The 19,871-nt window shown below is 35.1% G+C and overlaps 1 protein-coding gene across 2 annotated transcripts in view; it reads left to right on the plus strand.

Annotated features, from left to right (window-relative positions):
- The window catches only part of Crag (DENN domain-containing protein Crag), a 219,850-nt gene that overhangs the window by 188,376 nt on the left and 11,603 nt on the right, over positions 1 to 19,871 (plus strand). For both annotated transcript variants that reach the window (XM_069848500.1, XM_069848499.1), the window contains exons 30-32: positions 4,288 to 4,452; positions 14,164 to 14,258; positions 19,010 to 19,185. In XM_069848500.1, coding sequence (XP_069704601.1) covers positions 4,288 to 4,452; positions 14,164 to 14,258; positions 19,010 to 19,185 — 436 coding nt within the window. The remainder of the gene's footprint in view (positions 1 to 4,287; positions 4,453 to 14,163; positions 14,259 to 19,009; positions 19,186 to 19,871) is intronic.

Here is a 19,871-nt window from a genome sequence, read left to right on the forward strand (position 1 = left end):
GCTTCTGTGAGGAATTGGAACATGCTTTTGATCAGTTATGTAGATAACACATGAACATTTTATTGCGGAATTTCAGTGCTAAAGTAGGACGGGAGGATATTTTTAAACAGACTAGTGTAAAAGGGACCCTACATGTAACTAATGGAGTTTGGTTAGTCAACTTTGCCACATCAAAAAATTTATTTGTCAAAAGTACAACATTCCCCCATAAGGATATACATAAATATATATGGACTTCTCCAGATGAATTGACACACAACCAAATAGATCACATCTTGATAGATAAACAAAGACATACTAATATGGTAGACATTCGAACCTTCATAGGGGCACTCTGTAATTCTGATCATTATTTGGTTGTTGGAGAATTAAGAGGAAGACTATCAGTAGCCAAACGAGTACAGCAACAAGTTAACATTAGGAGATTCCATATTCCGAAATTAAAAGACGAGGAAACTAAGCAATATTATGAGGTTGAAATTTCAAATAGGTTTTTCGCTTTAGGAAGTTCCATGAATTTGAGGAAGAATTGGATGTTAATAGCATGTGGGTACATGAGAATTTTACGTGAAGGAAGTAAGTAGATAGGTTTAGAGGTAAATCCCGAAAAAACAAAGTATATGATTATGTCTTTTGACCAGAACATAGTACGAAATGGAAATATAAAAAATAGAAATTTATCCTTAAAATAGATGGAAAAATTCAAATATCTTGGAGTAACAGTAACAAATATAAATGACACTCAAGAGGAAATTAAACACAGAATAAATGTGGAAAATGCCTGTTACTATTCGGTTGAGAAGCTTTTGTCACCCAGTCTGCTCTCAAAAAAGCTGAAAGTTAAAATTTATAAAACAGTTATATTACCAGTTATTCTATATGGTTGTGAAACTTGGACTCTCACTCTAAGAGAGGAACAGAGGTTAAGGATGTTTGAGAATAAGTTGCTTAGGAAAATATTTGGGGCTAAGAGGGATGAAGTTACAGGAGAATGGAGAAAGTTACACAACGCAGAGCTGCACGCATTGTATTCTTCACCTGACATAATTAGGAACATTAAATCCAGACGTTTGAGATGGGCAGGGCATGTAGCACGTATGGGCGAGTCCAGAAATGCATATAGAGTGTTAGTTGGGATGCCGAGGGAAAAAGACCTTTGAGGAGGTAAGATGTAGATGGGAAGATAATATTAAAGTGAGTTTGAGGGAGGTGGGATATGATGCATGCTAGGGATTGAATTAATCTTGCTCAGGATAGGGATCGATGGCAGGCTTATGTGAGAGCGGCAGTGAACCTCCAGTTTCTCTAAAAGTCTTTGTAGGTAAGATGTAATGATTGGGAAAATTTTGATAAAACATTATGGGCTCATAAAGAAGAGGTTTTAAAATATTTAGAAACCTAAAATTAACAAAGAGAGTTAGATTACACATTAATATTAACTTACCAGCCAAGAAGATTGGATACAGCATTGTAAAAATCTTTGGTTTGATCTCAGTGAGAGAGAAGAAAATGTAACATCTAATGATGTTGACGATGATAATGATAATGAAGATGGGAATGGAGGTGTGGGTCATGAGGATACAGCTGAAATAGGGGATAGCATAATAATTGAAGAATTAGACACAATATTGGAAAAGATAAAACATCACAAAAGTCCAGGTTTAGATGGCTTAAATGCCAAATTATTTGGCAAAATTAATTCAATCCTTCAACTACATTTCGAAGAAACATCAAATTCTGCATATCTGCCAGTATATACAAGAGAGGATCTAGACGTGACTGTAACAACTACTGTACCCTGCTTCCAACTGCTTCAAAACTATATCATATCTATATCACTCTTTTCTGAAGATATCTCATAACAAAAATTTTTGCCTCATATTACTTTGAACTGTTTTAACATTCTCCATAAAGATAACTATACAATCTACATCATATTTCATTGATGAGTGAATTTGCTCTAGAGGTGTTGGCCTCTCCTTCAGGAAACTATAAAAGTTCATGCAAGACACATTTTTGAAATGACATTTTGTGATTAATATGGCCTTTATGGTTTTAACTGAAAACTGATTCTTTTCGTCAGACTAAATTGAATTCATCAATGAAAATTCTCTGATGATGCCTGCTGCCAGGTATTCCTAACACAAAACTTACAATCTGAATGTTCGTAAAACTAATGTAGTTTATTTGTCTTTCATAATGTTTCAGTCCACCTCGCTGTAATTTTAACATCACACACCTTCTAATGTTCAATTTTTGCTCCATGTATGTTCTTCACATGATTCACTTGACTAAATAGGTCATCTTCATCTATCATTGAATTGAATTCATTAATAAAAAATTATAAGTTGGAGGGATTTTCTGTGATTTATCCAAAGCATTTGACTGTATAAATCATAAAATGCTGCTAGACAAATTAGATTATTATGGAATTAAAGGCGTTGCACACCAATGGTTTCACTCATATCTCATAGATAGGAAACAGAAAGTTGAAATCAATATAACTATGAAATCTGTATCGACATGGGGAACTATTAATAATGGAATTCCTCAAGGATCAATATTAGGTCCCCTACTTTTTCTAGTGTTTATAAATGATCTTGCCCCCCTAATAAAAGATGTAGGTCATCCCATATTATTTGCAGATGACACAAGTATAGTAATTACAGCCAATAACTCCAACACATTCCAATCTTCAACAGAGGAAATTCTCTTCAAAATATGTGACTGGTTCTCAGTCAAAATTGGTATTAAATTGTAACAAAACTAACATAATTCAATTTAAATCCTGTGCAAATTCAACCTCGCAAATTTCTAGCGCAATAATTAACAACAGATCCCTATTAGAAACAACGACAACCAAATTTCTTGGCTTAAAAATCGATAATGTGTTAAAATGGAAAAATCATATTAAATAAATTATCCCCAAACTAAATTCAGCTTGTTTTGCTATTAGATCTATGCAAAAGATAGTAAATATCAATACTTTAAAAACAATATACTTTGCATACTTCCACTCAGTAATGAGTTTTGGAATAATATTCTGGGGAAATTCCACAAATAGTAACAGTATATTTCTATTACAAAAAAGAGTAATTAGAATAATGGTAGGTGCCAAATCTAGGGAATCGTGTAGGACTATTTAAAAAAAACTACAAATAATGCCCATGGCTTGTCAATATATCTTCCTCGTATGTAATCGTGAAAACTTTGTAACTAATTCAACAGTTCATAGCATAAATACACGTCAAAAAAATGACCTTCATACTCCATCGGCAAGTCTATCATGGTATCAAAAAGGAGTGGGTTATATGGCAGTAAAAATCTTTAATAGCCTCCCTATCGATATGAAAAATGAAACTCAAAACATAAAATTATTTAGGGCCAAATTAAAGAAGTACCTAATTTCTCATGCCTTCTATTCTGTAGGTGAATTCATGACACTCAATAACACTTCATGAAATTGATACTAAAACTTTGTGTTGTACTAGTAGACTATATTGTAAATCTCGTCTGTATATATTTTATCTAGACTGTGACTATAAATTAAGACTTTATAGTAGTATTAAGTTTTTTGACTTGTTTCATATTCTAGTTGTAAAGTAATGTATGAATACCATGGAATGTTAATAAATACAGTACAATACAATACAATTACAGTGACATCTGATGGAAACAGTATAGAATTAATCAATGTTTTACGTGATTATTAAGTAAGATAAAAGAAAAAGAACTATTTTAAGAATAATTGAGGGGAAACAGGACGCCATTTTTGAAAAACAGGACATTTGGTGTCCCAAGCATACTTTACTCACGAAAAGGGACAAGAGGCTCAAAAAAGAGACGTCCCATTAAAAAAGGGATGTGTGGTCACCCTACTTTAAATGTTAATAGGATTTTTCCATTTATTCGTTCAGATTGATTTATAAGATACACCAAACATACATATTAAACATTCAACATTGCACAGTACAGACATCGTGCTAGCCAGTGCTTCTCTCAAAACATGGTGGTGGTCACAACCTTCAATTTGTGTGCAATGGGCTTGACCTAAATGGGCTACCATCTAAAAAAAACAAGGGAAACAGCTAAGTGACTATGTAGCAAACAACAAAATAAGACAAGAATTTAAACTGGCAATTATTATCATACCTATACATACGCGCGCGCACACACACACACACACACAGATATAGTAATGGAGCATGCAGCCAGTAAACATGTCTTAAAAACACACGCACATGACTTCATTTACAACATTATATTTGTGTCTATTTGTATGTACAGGTATGGGTATTCCATAGAATCAACATTGTAAGTCACCTTCCTGGATTGTGCCTTCAAGCTGCATTCGTGAATAGGAATCAGGTACCTCATCCAACATGGAGCAATTGCGATCATAACAATGTGGCCATCCACTGCATGTGGGACAATCGACGTCTTCATGAAGAGGTAAGAAAATTTAATTTTAAATAGGACTTCAGTTTTGCAGCTTATTTTTATAATTGCCCTTTGCAAAATGTTTGCTTATAATTGCAGTAAACTCAGTGTAAGTGTCTCTACTAACAATTTGAAAATAGGCCTACATATAAAATGATAATGTAATACATTGTGATTGATTACTATTAAACATATGAAGTCAATCCTTTATCAGAAGGAACTGGAAAGAAAAAGAATAGATGCAGGAAAACGTTAAATACAGTAAAACATAATAAAAATTAAATAATATTGAAGCATTGACACCATAAGACTTACAATGCATAAAATGTTGTACATTATAAAATGTTTCACTATTTCATTTTTCACTTCTTTCTCCAAAGTAGGTATAATCCTGATGAATGTCTGTTATGTTGGAACTTTGTATTTCAAAGAAAACCGAGACTTTTCCACTTTCAAAATACTTTTTGTGTCTTCTTCGTCGACATCATGTATGTTGTAACAGATTTCACATTCTCAGACACAGAATAAGCTTTAGCAAAATTAATTGGGCGTTGGTCAGTCTGGGTCAGTCCTAGGCTTCTTCACTTTTACCTCGTATGTTATGCACGTCATCAGCACTTGAAGGTGACGAATAATTATAATATTAAATAGAAAAATGTCAAAACTGTGAAGAAAGTATCTACAACTTGATCAGATGTATGCAAAATTAACAGAATTTGTGTTGGAAAGTGACAATAGAGAACATCAGTAGTCCATTCTCTACAAACACTGTAGGGGCAAGAGGGATATAATGACCCAGAATGAAGTTGCTACACCATATGATGTTAACTGTGTTGACATGCACTCTACAGCCACCCAATGAAACTGTCAGATTACTTTTCATAAACTATGTTGTTGTTTGGATCTCCTCCATTTGCCATCTTGCATCCCAATAATATTTTTTTCTAGCGAAGAATATCTTCATCAGCACCAATCTTCATGATGGCTTCATGTTCCGAAAGATGGTCTTTATTCATTATTTGCCAATTTCGACATAGTGGGCAATAAAGTGATGGATAGAGTGACATTCTGTGAAAGTCGGTAGGGAGATTTTACTTTGTTCCAATCTTAGTATATACTGTATACATTTTTTATTGTTTATAAAACAGAATTTCTCATCCTACACAATTTCTTCATTTCTGCTATGGTCTGACAAAGCTTACACAGCAGATTTTCTAAAATATTTCATTTCTGGAGTGTTTAATCTTCTTAAATATTGTTTTTATAGCTTCAAATTTCGCTACCATACAGTGAAGTCAGTACTGCTGAAGTGTTGTATACTTTTAAGTTCTGTTCCCTTTTGAACCTGATTAAATATGAAAGTTTCATCTAATATGCCCCACTTCGATTATTGTGATTTTCTACTGACTGATCTCAATGTCAACCAGTCACAAAAATTACAACATGTTCATAATTCTTGTGTTCGCTTCGTCTGCGATGTCCATCGCGCTGACCTCATTGCCCCATCCTTTCAAACTCTAAACTGGTTTCAGCTTAACGAATGTAGAAATTTTCATTCTCTTATTCTCCTTTTCCAAGTTCTTCACACCTCTACACCTACTTACCTTGCCTCCCGTTTCAGTTATCTGTCATCGTATCACTGTCTCTTTAAATGCACGCAAAATAGCCTCACACTAGCCATACCAACACATAAGACATCATCATATTCATCATCATACACAATCTCGCTCTCGCGCTTGTGGAATACCCTACCCAGTGACATCAGAGACTGTCGGAATTTAGTAGTGTTCAAAAGCAAACTTATTAAGCATTTTCTTACTGCGTAGAGTAGGTTTAATTTGTACTTAATCAATAAGAGAAATGCTTCTCTCTTCTTAACTTTTACAATAAACTGTCTAGCCTTTATTAATCAGTTAATCTTTTAGTACTTTGATTTTTATTGTATCCGTAAATTTAATATTAATTGTAATTATAATTGTAATTGTATTCTTAATATTGTAGTTGTAATCCCCTGGATAGGGGAAGAGAAGGCTTGATGGCCTTATCTCTACCAGGTTAAATAAATAAAAATAAATATCTAATATTATTTTATTATTTTTGTTAGAAATCTTTTTCATCTTCATATGTTAATTTGCATTCGAGATAGTTAAATCCAGTTACATATTTCAATATTTTATTCTCTATAGTACTACTATTTTACTCCTTAAGGTTGTTGACTTAAATAGCTATGGTTTTAGGTTTCGAGGCCGAAATATTCACACTAAAAAAATCATTCAAAATATTGTTGAAAAGAAAAGCATCTCTTTGTAAATCATTATCTGAACTAAACATGATTATCTCCATGGGCATTTAATAGTGTGTTATGGTTTATCATAATTCCTTGAGTAAAAATTTTATTCAGTTCAGAAGCTCTTCAGTTTATGAACACATTAAGTCTAAGCAACGTAGGTAGCAGTAGATAATTCGGTCTGATACTCTTGTTTTGTTTTAACTTTTTTATTTTATCATTTACTTTTATTTTCATATTTGTAATCAATATATTTCTATAATGTTATGTAATAACTCATTTTCAGTTTGTTTCTGTGTAGGTGAGTATTTTAAATAGTAAAAGGTTTTTTTTTTACCCTATCATATGCTTTTACAAAGCATGAAAAGCCTGAATGCGTTTCTGAATAAAATTCTCTTAGTTTGTATATAATAGTTTTAATATTAAAACATACACTATCAGTGCATTCCCTTCCTTTCCGAAATCCACTTCGACATTTTTATAATATAAAAGCTTTTGATCTTTAATTTAGTAATTCCCTTTAAATTTTGTAACATGTATTTAATAAAGATATTTCTTTGTAATTTTCTGGATTTGTTATAGATTTGTTACAGATAGAGTCTGAAAATCCTATAAAATAGCTTCACTCATATAAATTTCACTTTATCCATTCAGTTTGGGTAAAGTGAGAATTAGAAGTAACATTTACTTAACAGTGATCTTTATCAGGTAAAGGGCGAACTGTCCACATCCCTCTGGATAAAGTGCCTTCATTTGTAACGGGCCTGAACATCCTTACAAGCTTATAACTCTCCGCACACCTCACATACAGTAGATAATTTGCTAAAAATGGCTGCAAACTGTGAATCACGTTCTGGATGTAAACAGGAGTTTCAAGGAAGTTACGGTGAGTTTCTTCTCTCTTTCTCTGTTACGGAGGAGGGTGTGAAGGCTTGCACTGCAGCCTGAAACTTATTGTGCCGACTTGATCTCCTTAGATTGGGATGACTGAGGTCCACAGCACCGCATTCTTGTAAGTATTGTGATTCACTGTTTGGTGCTGTCGATTCAACTACACGGCACCGAGGTCCAACAGAGTTCACGATGAACGCTCCTCTATCCCCTTCAGAGTTCTGCATCCTCCTCAGATCAGAAATGCGAATCACTTGGCTCAACCTTTGTATTTTTTATTTTAACAAAACTTATTCGACATTTAGAAGATGTAATTGTGTATATTATGATGAGTTGAGACTCCACCATCACCATACAAACAACATTTTTTTTAATGACCTATTTTCAAGGTATTATTCTTTGAAAATTAGTTAATATATCAAAATTTGATGCATTTACCAGTTTTCAAAGTGTTGTATTTTCAAAATCTTTAAAGTTATAATCGTGGGACAGGCATCATTGAAAAGCTTATGAAGTGAGCTTTCAAATGTTACCTTATGACATGGCCTGGGACAAAAACTAACTTTTCAAGGTCATCCAACATGATTTTTAAAAATATATTTTATCTATCATTTAATGTATTAACTATGTTCCAAGTTTGAATTTACAATGATAATGGGATCAAGAGATATAAATTAAATATTAAAGTATCCTATGGAATTTAAAACACATTTTCAGGCAAGTTGTGTTGCGCCTATAATTTCTGAACTACAGGTGAAGGATCAATGCATCCAACGCGACCTTGATTTGGAATGGGTGACGTCATGTAGAGATACGAGGGAGTGGGAAATCAACATCCGAGGTAGTGTAGTGTAACTCGAAAATGCGAAGCAATAGAATGTTCACAGTGGTATCAAACGGTTCGTAATGAAACCCTTATTTCCATTGTAAAACTGTGGTGGTGAACCATCGCCAGTAAGCTTGATGTAGATATAAATATATCATGTCAATCATATTTCTGTTGTTAAGTTTATTTATTTATAGACTTTTTAACATATAAGTCATATTTGCATGTATAGGATCTTCGAGTATATCAGTAGGCTATGAACTATTGTTGTGTTTCTCTCTTTCTGTTGTTATGTATTATATGTGGGTTGTATTCATTTTAACTGATTTCAATTTTTAATTATTATGAGTATCATGGTAATGGTCATTATGGCAGTGATGAGTCATAGTATATACATTTTCAGTTTGCTTTTGTGATTGAGAGAAACAATGGAAAACCTCAATCAGATTGGCCAATCACAGGGTTTGAACTCGGAACCTCCTGAATGTGTGTCCAGTGCATTACCACTGAACCAACTTGCAACAATACAACTAATAACCAATATAACAGTGTTACCGCAATTTCAAGCTCGAAACAACTTTTATTTACTTTTGTACCAGTATCTTAACAGTTACAACTCATTTCTGATATTTAAGTATGTGCCACATTTTGTCGAATACACTGAAATAATTAAACAATTGTCTTTAGAGACAATTAATATTAGGTGCCCTCCACAAAACTGGCTTCATTTATACACCGACGGATCCTTGATCTCCAGAGAACAAGGTGCTGGTGCAGGTGTTACGTGCTGTCTCTTCTCACTTTATAGATCTCTTGGATATGGAACAACAAGTTTTGATGGAGAAATCACTGCAATAAGTGAAAGTCTCAGGAATCTTCTCTGCCACATCAATAAATTTAAAAATGCAGTTATATTGTCAGACTCCAAAGCAGCTATTCTGTCAATAGTCTCCAGACACACACCTTCATCTCAAATAGCAGAAATAAATAAAATGCTCTCTCAATTAATATCACTCAATAAAAGAATTGTATTCCAATGGATACCATCCTATTGTGGAATCCTGGGAAACGAGAATGTGGATGCTTTAGCAAAGAAGGGCAGCACTGCTACTTGCAGACCTGTTACTAAATCTACGTATTACTCTGTGAAAAGATTTATTAAATCTACATACTTAGAATTCAACAAACAAAATGTGATAACACAATCTCAAGGGAAAAAATGGAACTCTCTGCATCATAATCTACAATTAATTCCCGATTTACCATGCAAATCGTCTGTAGCTGCATTTAGATTGGCAACAGGCCATGATTGTTTGGCTAAACACCTGCATAGAATTGGAATATATCAGTCCCCTAACTGCCCATTGTGCAACTCAAACCAAGAAATGGATTCGGAACACCTCAAAATCTGTGTTTCAGTGGCTGGCCATGATAATATCTTTGAAAAATATTGGAGTGCAAGAAGTCAAATGACTTTATTGTCAAACGCCTGGCATTAGAAAACAACAAACAAGAACAACATTTTGTCGAATACCCCACACACTTTTTTCCCAGATATACAAGTTAAAAATAGGGGTTAGTGGCTTATCAGAATGAAGTTGGCTACATTGTCCGATTTTCCTCCCATGCAACTCCTAAGATGGTAGCACATGCCATTATGTTCCCGCAGAGGTATTTCAATTGGTAACATTGTTAGATGGTGTTTAGATTAGCAGTACATGTCAGAACCAAGTTCAAGTGTGATAAGAGTATAGTTATACGAAATACGAAAAGCCTGAGTGCATCTTATATTTTCAATGGATCCATGATGCACGGGCATGCATATCGCTCCCTCTTGTTGAAAAGAGCTTCAAAAAGTGTAGCATTTCCAGTCAGCTGGACAAAATAGAGGACGATTGTGTATGGAAAAGTGAGAGTGCAGGCAATGCTCGAGTGACGACATTTGTGGTGATAACAAAAACAGCACAGAGTGAAGAAGTTAATAGTGATAGCATGTATTTATTATAACAAACCACGTAGCATCATACAAAATAAATGTAGTTAATTTGCTGATGCGTGCTATTAATGTTGATTAAGGATAGGGACGGGTGGCGGGCTTATGTGAGGGCAGCAATGAACCTGTGGGTTCTGTAAAAGCCAGTAAGTAAGTTGTAAGTAAGTAATAAAACACCGACAATCGTGCAATGAGCATGTAATGGATATGAAATGGATCGTGTTCCAGGATAAAATTTATTGTTAAATGAACTGTATTATGTTTGTTTCTAATTTTTCGTGAACACATTTGTTGAAAGTTTTACTTACTTTACTTTACTTTACTTTACTTTACTTTACTTTACTTTACTTTACTTTACTTTACTTTACTCTAACTTTTACTTTTACTTTACTTTACTTTACTTTACTTTACTTTTGACCTTTCAGAAGTGGGGAGAAAATACCGTGTACATACCTATATTTTTAACAATTTTGTCATTGCCACCAACTCTGTGCTTTTCCAACCAAATGCACTTTACATTGTACTAAAATTTATAACTTCTGAGCATGTAGTGGTTCCAAATTTAAATTTCAAACATAGATAGGACATTAAATTATAAATAAATGTATTATTTAAAACAAAATTCAAAGGGCGCAATTTCTATAATTAAAAATGAAAGGTCATAATTTCTGACCTTGACATTTGTAAAACTGGTAATGTATCTAGGGAACCTATCATTAGAAAGGGTATGAAATCAGATTTCTAACAGTTTTTGAATGAAGTCTTTACATTTAATTTTAGCAGCTATTCTATCAATAGTCTCTAAACACACACCTTCACACAAGACTGGCTGGCTTGCTCTGTTCACTGGCTTACTGACTGAACTAATCATGAATCACTGTCCGAGTTCACTCGCGTTTCTTCTTTTATAACCATAGCGACGTAGCCTGGAAAGTTCGAGTTCGCGATTTTTCGACACGCGTCCAGATAGCACTCCAGAGAAAGCACTCAAACAATCCGGACCCCTCCTCTCCGCTGCGATCACTCCTTCCCCTTTCTTCTCTCCGCAAGCACCAGATGCATGCGCAACCCGCACAAAACACGGCCGACTTAGCCTCTCCTCCGTCGGTCGTGAGATCGAATCTCACATTGTCGTCACAATATTCTTTGCCTCTCGATCAATATGCACTTCTCTTTTTCTGTATTCTTATACTCTCCACTAAATGATGGGTGATTTCGCGTAGAATGGGTAATAACTTCGAAATTGTACGACTAATTTTGTTGAAAATATAGAATTCGTGAATCATTCGTCATATTACGCATTTGTCAAAGATCGTCACTATTAGTAGCAGTCTTTTGCCATCGACGTTTCTTCCCTGATGTACTCAGTGAAGTTCCTTCAGCTTCATGTTATTTTTGGTTAGGTAAAATCCTCTTCACTGTTGTTAGACACCTTGTTTACCTCTGCTACTTTCTGTACCGTATTTTTGACTACTCAGCCTATTTATTCATAAAATTGTATACTTTGAGGACAATCTCTCTTGTTCATCCCCTTTCAGGAGGCCTTTAGTTTAAAAAGTATTGGCAGCATCTCACTCAATAACACACGCATTGCATTCAACAAGCTTACATGCCGACTTCTTCTTATGAACGGAGCATACTTTTCCTCAGTGTCACTGCTCCTCCCTTTCCTACCCCAGCCCCTTTCCTTAACCCAACCCAGCACAGGACTCCCTCATTAAGACTCGCTTGTTAACTTTCTCTTTCTTCACAAGTGTCAAATAGATTTGCGAGACTCATATTTGTTGTAATGTGCTTCTATTCTTTCTGAAGCCAGCTTGTTCTAGTGTTAGAAGGTTGTATTTTACTAGGCAATAATGAACAAAGACCATCGATCCAATTATCAAGCCATCGCAAATATTAATGCCAATGAAAATTCTCAGCCAGAAAAATACTATTTGGATGCAATTAACAATAATAACAGTTTTTCCTGTCATTCTGTGCCAATAGGTGTTTTATTTGTGTAAAGATTATTCTTGTAGTTAATATCATGATTATAATATTTTTAATGTCAGAAAGTAGTAGTATCATCTATTGGATCCATAATCTCATTTGTAGGAGTATTAATATTTATTTTCATTATATGAGAAAGTATAGGAACTAATCGACAAATTTTATTCCCATGTGCTTTCACCTCTACCTCTCGTGCCTTCCAACAGAAGGCAGTGTCACTAGTCGTTTTATAGAGATGGTAGGAAGCCAGTCACGGCCCTTGTGTAATTGGTACTGTCCTACATTTGCCTGGAGCGACTTGGAAATCATGAAAGTGCAGCTCAGAGCGAAAATCGGACCTCAGAAATACTAGGAAGCATACTAACCACTACCATCACTGTTATTGTTGTCATCATCTTAATCAAATATGAAATCTCCATGCTACTTATTTAAAAGTTTTCATTTTTAAAGTTCGGCTTTATACTATTGCAAACTCATGAACTTCTGGTATTTTTCATTCTCACTCCTTACAGACATCTGATAACTTATCCAAGTCTTTCAAGGCACTTTAATTTAAAATAATTAATTATAAAGTTTCATTATTTACTCTGCATGAATGATATACAGGGTGTCTCATTTATCTTAGAACCAGTAGGACAAGCCATAAAAACTGTTCAGAGGTAACGAAACTTCATCCCATTTTAACATATAAGTTTATCATTTTCTTTAAGTACACGTTACGATTATTAAAAAAATTACTTTTTGAAAAACCCTCACAGGAAGAAGTCTGGTGGCATCAAGTCTGCAGGACATGTTGGCAATGAGAAATTATCCCACAACAAAATGATTTTATTAGGAAGGTCATGCATCAGCTAGTGGTGTGACTCGTCATGCCATCCTGTTAAAGTCATACATATTGTAAATTTACATCGAGGCACTGCAGCTTGGACTGAAAAATGTTTGTAACTTATACACATAACATTGTGCCATCACAATAGCTGTTTCACCAACCTCTTCAAAAAAGTATGGTCCTTTCACATGTACGTCTGATATCACACATTGTAAGTAAATTCCTGATAGTGTACTTCTTGTGGATTAACATCATACCAAAAACTAGAGACATAACTGCTCAAATGAAAATGAGCCTCATGAACAGGTTAATTACAGATAAGTCATGTTCACAGAGAGTGATAAAGTCATTGGAAAATTTAAATCTTTGTGCTGCATCTTTCTTGTTCCCTCACCACTTGTACAATCTGGATTTCGTATGGAAACAAATGCAAGTCATTCATCAGTACCTATTCTTTGCATTGATTTATGGCTCACTTCAGTTAGACTTGCTAAATGACGCACAGATTTGTCTGGATTGCCACCACAACTGCAGGATCAGTGTCAACTGCCCTAACCATGACAGACCGCACAGACTGCTTCAGGGTCAGAATACTTGCAATGGAGTGCAACATCGTGCCTTTAGTCCATAGCCCATAATGTGCTTCACTAGAGAGCACGTTCTGAAGTATACCTCTGCAGCTTTGGTTCTCTGCTCTACACTCCAGGACTCGATGAGTTCAAATTTCCTGACGTTTAGAACTTCTGAAACAAAAAGAAATATGTTTTGATCCTTGGTTTGGACACAGTATATGTTTCAAATGGTTTCAAGATACATGAGACACTCTGTAGTATATCGAAAATTTCAAATGATAGCTGATGTTTAGGAAATTGTGTATAAAAATAAAACTTTTGTTTGCTTCTCAGGTTGGTCAACCCATGTATGTTCTATGGCAACAGAATGAGCAGCCAAGCACTCTTGTGAGTGCCCTGATTACTGATCGAACATCAATACCACGAAGGTAAATACGAATTCTTTAATGTAATGTTTTCGTGATTACAAGCTGTAACTGGTGCATTTTGAATATTCCATAGCTAAACTAATATATTATGTAAATACGGTATATTTTTTATCTTTCAGAACTTTGCGTAAAGGCCCTTCAAAATAAGTGAAATCTTAGTCATGCGTTTTTCAATATCCAGGAGAGATATAGAAAAAGATACATAGGTTGATTTTTTAGTTCTGGCAGCTATTTTTTTTCTCAATATATAGCATAATTACATGGTTCTGAGTTGTGCAAGTCTTCGATTTAGTCACCAGCATTGCGTACAACGTGTTCCCAGCGATGCGGAAGCCATTGGATTCCATTTGCACTGCTTAATCTGTTGATGGTGTGAATAGATCAGTCGGTTGCCTGTAAAAGTCTTCAACTGTTCAGAAGCGAATCCTGCAAAGTGCGTCCTTCATCTTAGGAATTAGATCGAAGTCGCAGGAACTTAAATCTGCAGAATATGACCAGTGATAGAGCACTTTCCAGCCCCAGCGATTGAGCAGTTCAGACACAACTCCTGCTGAATGCGTCCTAGCATTGTCATGCAGAGCGATGGGTGGGTTATCCATAAAGTGTCGCCGTTTTCTTCTCAGAGCTGCTTGCAGATTGTTTCTCAAAAACGAACAGTAGTAATATGCATTAACATTCTGCCTTGGGAGAACGGTATGCTTTAAGATCACATCATTCCAATCCTAGGCAAGAATCAGCATAGCCTTCACATTGGTGGGGTCTGCTGAACTGTTGTTTTTCGTGGTGACCCGTGATGACGCATTTGTCTGATTGGCGTTTTAGCTGAGATTCATAAGATCTGGCCCAGGTCTCATCAGTTATAATGATACGCCATCCTCTCCTTCGCGTTCATAGCACTGCAAGAGAGTACGAGAAGTATCATATCACTACCATTCCTGCATGCGGAACCCATTTTGAGGCAATTTTCCGCATTTTCAAGTGGTCCTCCAGGATGTGAAGCACAGTCAAAGGTGCCAATCCTGTATCTTGCACTAACTCACGAATTGTTAAATTTTGATCCGTCTCCACTAACGAGGACACAGTCTGCACATGTTCGTCACTTACTGGTGGCTGACCAGATCGAGGCTTGTCCAACACACTTTCACGTCCTTATCTGAAGGCTCTAACCCACCTTGCTACCATTCAATAAGGTAACGCAGCCGCACCGCAAGCCTCTTGCAGTCCTTGATGACACTGTTGTGCCGTGCGACCTCTAGCACATTAAGTTCTAACAAGCTTCTCTGTTGCTCCTTCGAAAACATTGCGACTGTATTCTGCGACCGCTTGCTCACAACTGCTCGTCATATTGTTGTCACTGTGAACGGACATGGAGGGGGAGGACGAGTTCATTAGCTCTGAGAGAGGGAAGGCATGTAAGCAACCTCTGGTATAAACGATATTGCCTGGCTCCTTTGCACGACATCGCTGCAGCATAGTTGCCACTGCTAAAAAATCAACCCATGTATTAACAGAATAACTGTAAGTGGTATGCAAATGAGAACGATGCATTGGTTAATATAAATAAGGGTTTTACTATATCAAATTAAATACTATAGAAGATCATCATACAAGATTCACGTACTAAGAATTTCTTGTGTTATGAATCCATAAAATTTCGATTTTATAGAACTAGAGGAACCAAAGTGTTTCACAAGCACAGCTCTTAGCCATGGTACCTACTTTGGTCCAAGGTTATATAATAAAGTAATTGAAAAATACCCAAATTTAGAGAATTTTAGTATCAGAAATTTCAAAAATAGCATTAGGAATTTAATTTTTAAAGAATATATAATAGTTTAATATGTATACGTATATTTGTATGACTTAAATTGTTAAAATTGAAATTGTATTTTTTAAAGTTAATTTATTCGTATAATTTTTTTTTCCTTGACTCACTTTGTGTCAAATAGCTATCTCTGTTTGTGTTAAGTGTGTGTTTAGATAACTCCCTGAACACGAGTTTTTACTCCTTCAGGGAAGAATTAAGACTATTTTTGTACATGTTATGTTACTAACAATAAATAGTAAACAACATTGTTGACCAGTTGTGCAGAATGTGTAGATAGTTAGTACCCCTCATCCTCTCCTCAAGTAGAGATCTGACTAGACCAACAGCGTTCGCCCTGGGCTACCTCTCCCATACGTGTTGGGGGTGCGTCAGTTCAGTTTTCCACCATGACACGTTTTGTCTCAGTCCCCATGTTTTCATTGGGCTGAGATCGGCCTCACAAGAATTCCTCGTGAGAACTTTCACCCTCACACATACACAGAGCATGCACACTCTTCTACGTACTTTTATTGCATTAGATCCTTGCAAGCCGAAAGTCCCCTGAGCTTGGGTTGAAACATCACAATTCTGGCCCTCTTTGTAGAGTAGAAACCCTGGATGCCCTGTACTGTGTTACCCAATGGTGATGGGTACTGGCTGGAATTCCATAGTGTCAAGATGCAGCTGTACTTGAAATATTCCCATGACCAAAGTGATCACTCTTTCACGAACGAACTGCCTATGGTGAGGCGTGAGACATGGCTACGTAATAAATCGTGGTATAAATCAGTATTCTGGCTATAACTAGTCAAACAGCTGCTTGCTAACAACAACAGTGCATGTCAGTGAAATACATCATGAGTGTTTTGTTTCGGGCAGGTCAGTCAGAGTAGCATACCTTATTTAATATTAAATAGTGTTAGGAACTAAACTTATAGTTAAAAAATTAAGAAATTAGCTGGACTCGAATATGGATAACTCTTATTTCGTTGTCAAACCTTGTACAATTTAACTACTACACACTTCGACTACAAGTCTTTGCCAATATATGCTTTGTACATCATGGACACCTGGAAAATTATTCGTTGTTAAATTCGTGTATTTGGAAGTTTCACAAGTTACATCATTATCTGAATTAGAAATGGATACCAGTAACAGCAGAAGGTAGATACAATATTTCGGTACGGCGAAACTGCAGTCACCATGACGACATGTTCAAGCCAGTCATTTTTTCTTTCCATGAGTGTACATCTTAGTATTTTTTATTTTAATTAATATGTTCCAGCACACTCATTCTGTAAACTAACCACAGAAAGGTGTTTTGATGTCTTTATGTGTAGAGTTAGAGCCATCTTCAATTACAAGCCGAAGCATGGGTAGGTTTGGCAACGCTGAGTGGAGGCAGGCTGAGGCAAAATAAAGGCATGACGTTTGACGTTTTAGTGCTTTGATTTCGTTGTCACATGTACATTTTCGACAGTAATTGATACAAAACTAAGTACATATGATCAAGATTCTGTGTATTGATGTACGTAATTTATTACAGAATCCGAAATGGTATTTTATTCGAGTTTCAGAATACCGCGTAAGTACTTGCATACAGCCAGTTATAACTTTAAAAAAATTAAAAGCATACGTGTTTTTTATTGATGGTGCAAGGAAAAATAAATAAATACTTAAAGAAATGTTACTTATACCAAGAATAAATAAAATAACGACGTACTTTCGCAGTACCCTATTCCAATCAATTAACCATTATGTGGCTAGTAAATTGACAATGTTTTGCCGCTTTATGTTGTTTCACCTCTGACGTGAAAGGTCTAGGATATCATATATATTTTAATTTCATGTGATTATCTGTTGTGCTTTTCTATAAATATTTCAGATGCCCAGGAAGCCAGTTTTAGTTTGAACCTCACCAGTCACCATAACAATACTGTATCCTGAATTATTTGTTACAAATTTTCTAAAATATAATTTTAAATAGGCCAAGGCCAAGTATTAAGATCTATGAAAAAATGAAGAAACATATCTTCAACATAATACGTAACAAAACACATCATTATCTATTAAGTATGTGCCAATTAGCGTAAACTCAGTGAACTTTAAATCCTGTAAATACAAAGTGAAAAAAACATGTTTATAACTAATTTATTACAAAAGAAATAATATTAATAAATAAAGCTTGAAAATCAACAAAGTGAGTGTATGCATCTACAAATTATAGTTAGTTCTGACGTATAGCAGGCATTCCGAATCATGAACAAAACTGCAACATTTATGGGATCACAAAACAGCTGTTTACAACGAACTTGAAAATCAACGACGTAACTTTATTGATATACCAACAATTTGGCTAGAATTCTGATACACCACAAACCACAAGTAAAACTTGTAGTTTATACAATATTATTTTAATATTTATAAGAATTGTCAATCACTTTGTCATTAATAATAACCGTAAAAATTGCTAAAGACTGCAGCCATGTTCTTGTTTTTATCGCCAACACGCACTTAGTTTATAATACATCAACAATTAACGTTTGGTACGACCGCGAACATAATTCCATCGACACACACTTATATTGTAACATTAATTTACATTGAAAATCAGCATTAGCACAAACACGTGTTCTGGATAGTAGGTTGACAGTTAATTACAGTGTTGCCAACGTATGGCTCCGGCTTGTAACTGAAGAAGGCTCTGGTAGAGCTGTTCATTTTACTATTATTTCTTGATCTTCCCAACCTTTCATAAAATGAAAAAAAATCACTGTCCAGTCTGCTCCTAGGATGCATATTTTGTTGGTACTTTAAGTTTCTGCTTTCCTCTCTGTTTTTGTGTGTGGAATTTAGTTTTTACATAATATGTGGAAATCGGATTTGCAAGTTTAGGAACTAAGTTCTTAGAGTTAATGTGTATTAACTTTCCTTCGTGTTGCAGTGTGATGCAGATGGTGATCTCAGGGGTCCGTTGCAATGACTTACTTGAACCTCTCAAGAAGCTTGCAATTGAAAGACAAAAGCTCAAGGGAAAAGGAGTAAACCGCAGTCACTCCTTGTACTGGGACGTCTTGTTTCTTGCCTTCACTGTCATGGGCAGGCACAATATTGACCATGGTGTGTAAAATGTGTTCATTGCATGTTGTACGCTCTTCTTTACAGTTTAAAATGAATAAATAGAAATAAGAGTCATAGACCATTGTGGATAAATTTCACTCTCAGTCACTCTCTGGATATCTTAGTAATAGCAAATTTCCAGGACAATGTGCCTCTCTGTGGTTATGCGTGTCACAAGAATTACTTTAATTTTCACCTTAGCATATTGTAACAATACAGAATATTATTTCATTTGTTTTTATAATGTCAGGTCTTAGATTGGAATATAATTAAATTCGTTCCTATCAGTTTCAGCCAGAACAAACTAATTCCGATAGCATTGATTCTCGCAGTAATTCTGATATTGTAAACATAAACATGAACATGCTTGCAGAACAATATTTTGGTATAATGCAGTGAATATACAGGGATTATGAGACTGTGCTATTGGGATTTAGCTAAGGATGAATTTTTGTGCATAACAAAATCCTACATTCACTCAGTTAATTGTATACCATGATATTTTCACGATTGTAAAACGTAACTTAGCAGTAAAAGCAAAGAAAACTAAAAAAAAAAAAAAGACTTAGTAACATCATCTAATCCAGTAAATAACACTTGGCGACATATATGCTACAAGTAATTCATATCCTGGATTAATTCATTGCCATTGAATATAAATACCATCATATACAGTGAGTGTTATA

Source organism: Periplaneta americana, chromosome 15 (genome assembly GCF_040183065.1).
Source record: "Periplaneta americana isolate PAMFEO1 chromosome 15, P.americana_PAMFEO1_priV1, whole genome shotgun sequence".
Lineage (NCBI taxonomy): Eukaryota > Metazoa > Arthropoda > Insecta > Blattodea > Blattidae > Periplaneta > Periplaneta americana.